General features: G+C 52.8%; 1 protein-coding gene across 2 annotated transcripts; it reads right to left on the reverse strand.

Moving 5' to 3' along the window:
* Positions 1-672: 672 nt before the first annotated feature.
* On the reverse strand, positions 673-1,292 carry LOC107539884 (keratin-associated protein 13-1-like). Of its 2 annotated transcripts, XM_087818036.1 has the most exons (2): positions 911-1,221; positions 673-850 (listed from the first exon to the last, which is right to left on the reverse strand). In XM_087818036.1, the coding sequence occupies exons 1-2, from the start codon at positions 1,219-1,221 to the stop codon at positions 673-675; spliced, it is 489 nt and encodes a 162-aa protein (XP_087674162.1). The 2 variants fall into 2 exon arrangements, with proteins under 2 accessions (XP_087674162.1, XP_016071970.2); XM_016216484.2 differs by having other exon boundaries at positions 673-1,292.
* Positions 1,293-1,567: the final 275 nt, after the last annotated feature.

Genomic DNA, 1,567 nt, shown 5'->3' on the forward strand with positions numbered 1-1,567 from the left:
GCTGCTTGGCTGAAAAGTCTGTCCAGATACTGGACTTTTAGTCAAGTTTTTGTCTCTGTGTAAACTGACCTTATACGTTATTTCACTTGTCCTGTTGTCTGCCTTTCTAATTATGCACCAGTGTCGTGTTTTCCCTCACCAGCAGACATGCACGTCTCCCATTCGCAGGCAATAGTCACCGACGCTGAGAAATGCAGAGCGTGGACCTCAGAAAATGACTCCTACGAAGGGGCAGTCTGTGGAGACAGAAAGCCACTCAAATCTGTGGAGCTGCACTGTGCTCAAACCCAGTTCCCAGGTCAATTCGATCCTTACTTACACCCTCCGGATCATCGCATACGAACACCAGAGGCAAAGACAGAGAAACTAGTAATAGTAATAAGATGAACCATGCATTTGGAAGCCAGATTACGTAAATTTATTAAGAGTAAAACTTATTTTCAATTGTTCCTCGATGGAAACGCAATAGCACGAATTTTAACAATAGTAGAGATTTTAGGACTTAATTTTGGGTGACTCATTAATTTTGGGGTCTGTCAAACGTTGGCGATGCAAGAAATGGATGGTTTAAGGATAAACTAACTGTGGTAACTGGTGACAACAGCAATGATGGTTTTGCTGAGCGGACGTTGACCTCAATACTGAAGAGAATCTGGACCCTTTACAAACAGATCAATAGAAGCCAGACCCACAGGTTGGTCTGTAACAGGGTGACTGGCAGCTCCTGGAGGCCAAGGAAGTCGGGCGGCAGAATCCGGATCCGTAGCTCAGGGAAGGGAAGCCACAGCCTCCATAACCCTGGGGTCTGAAGCCATAGGACCCGCAGCCCAGGGAGTAGGAGCTTCGGGGCCTACAGCCCAGGGAGTAGGATCTTCGGGACCCACAGCCCAGGGAGTAGGAGCTTCGGGGCCCACAACCCAGGGAGTAGCAGCTGCTGCTGGACCCAGAGCCCAGAGCCCCAGGACGAGTTGTCCAGCAGGGACTGCAGAGCGTGGGGGTCCTCAGGCCACAGCAGGACGTCTGGCAGCTGCGGGGCTCCCAGCAGGTCTCCTGGCAGCCACTGCGGAGAGAGGAGCCCCGCGGGCAGGGGCTGGGGGAGCAGAGCTCAGCGCTGTAGACCAGGTTGCTGGGGTGGGAAGAGCCACAGGAGGAGCCTGGGTGGCACAGGGAGCCCCCGAGGGAGCAGGAGGAGAAGTTTCCAGAGCAGCCGCTGTAGGACATGTTGACGGGAGACGTGAGCACAGCGAGTGACAGTGAGGAGAGTCCGAGTCTGAGTGTCACCCCGGGACCATGGGGTTTTTATACTCCCAGCAGCGGGCGTGGCCCACGAGGGGATCCTGGCCGGTACATGGGATTTCCCCTTTCACGTATGTGTAACTCAACAATCTTCTCTGTAATTGTGAATAGTTTTCCACATATTGCGTTTATGAGGCTATAATTCTGTTGTGACAACCAAAGCCCACGAACGACTATGTCAGAAATGCTGTGACTGTTCGACATTAATGCGCATCCATCGTGACCAGGAAGGCGTCACGGCCGAGGAAACTGTCCTCTGGCTGAGGCTCCG

The sequence above is a fragment of the Miniopterus natalensis genome, chromosome 6 (assembly GCF_054644295.1).
Source record: "Miniopterus natalensis isolate mMinNat1 chromosome 6, mMinNat1.hap1, whole genome shotgun sequence".
In the NCBI taxonomy this organism is placed as follows: Eukaryota; Metazoa; Chordata; class Mammalia; order Chiroptera; family Miniopteridae; genus Miniopterus; species Miniopterus natalensis.

What these genes read in the sequence shown, in the direction of transcription:
- LOC107539884 (XM_016216484.2), bottom strand. Translation starts at nt 1,221, where the DNA reads ATGTCCTACAGCGGCTGCTCTGGAAACTTCTCCTCCTGCTCCCTCGGG.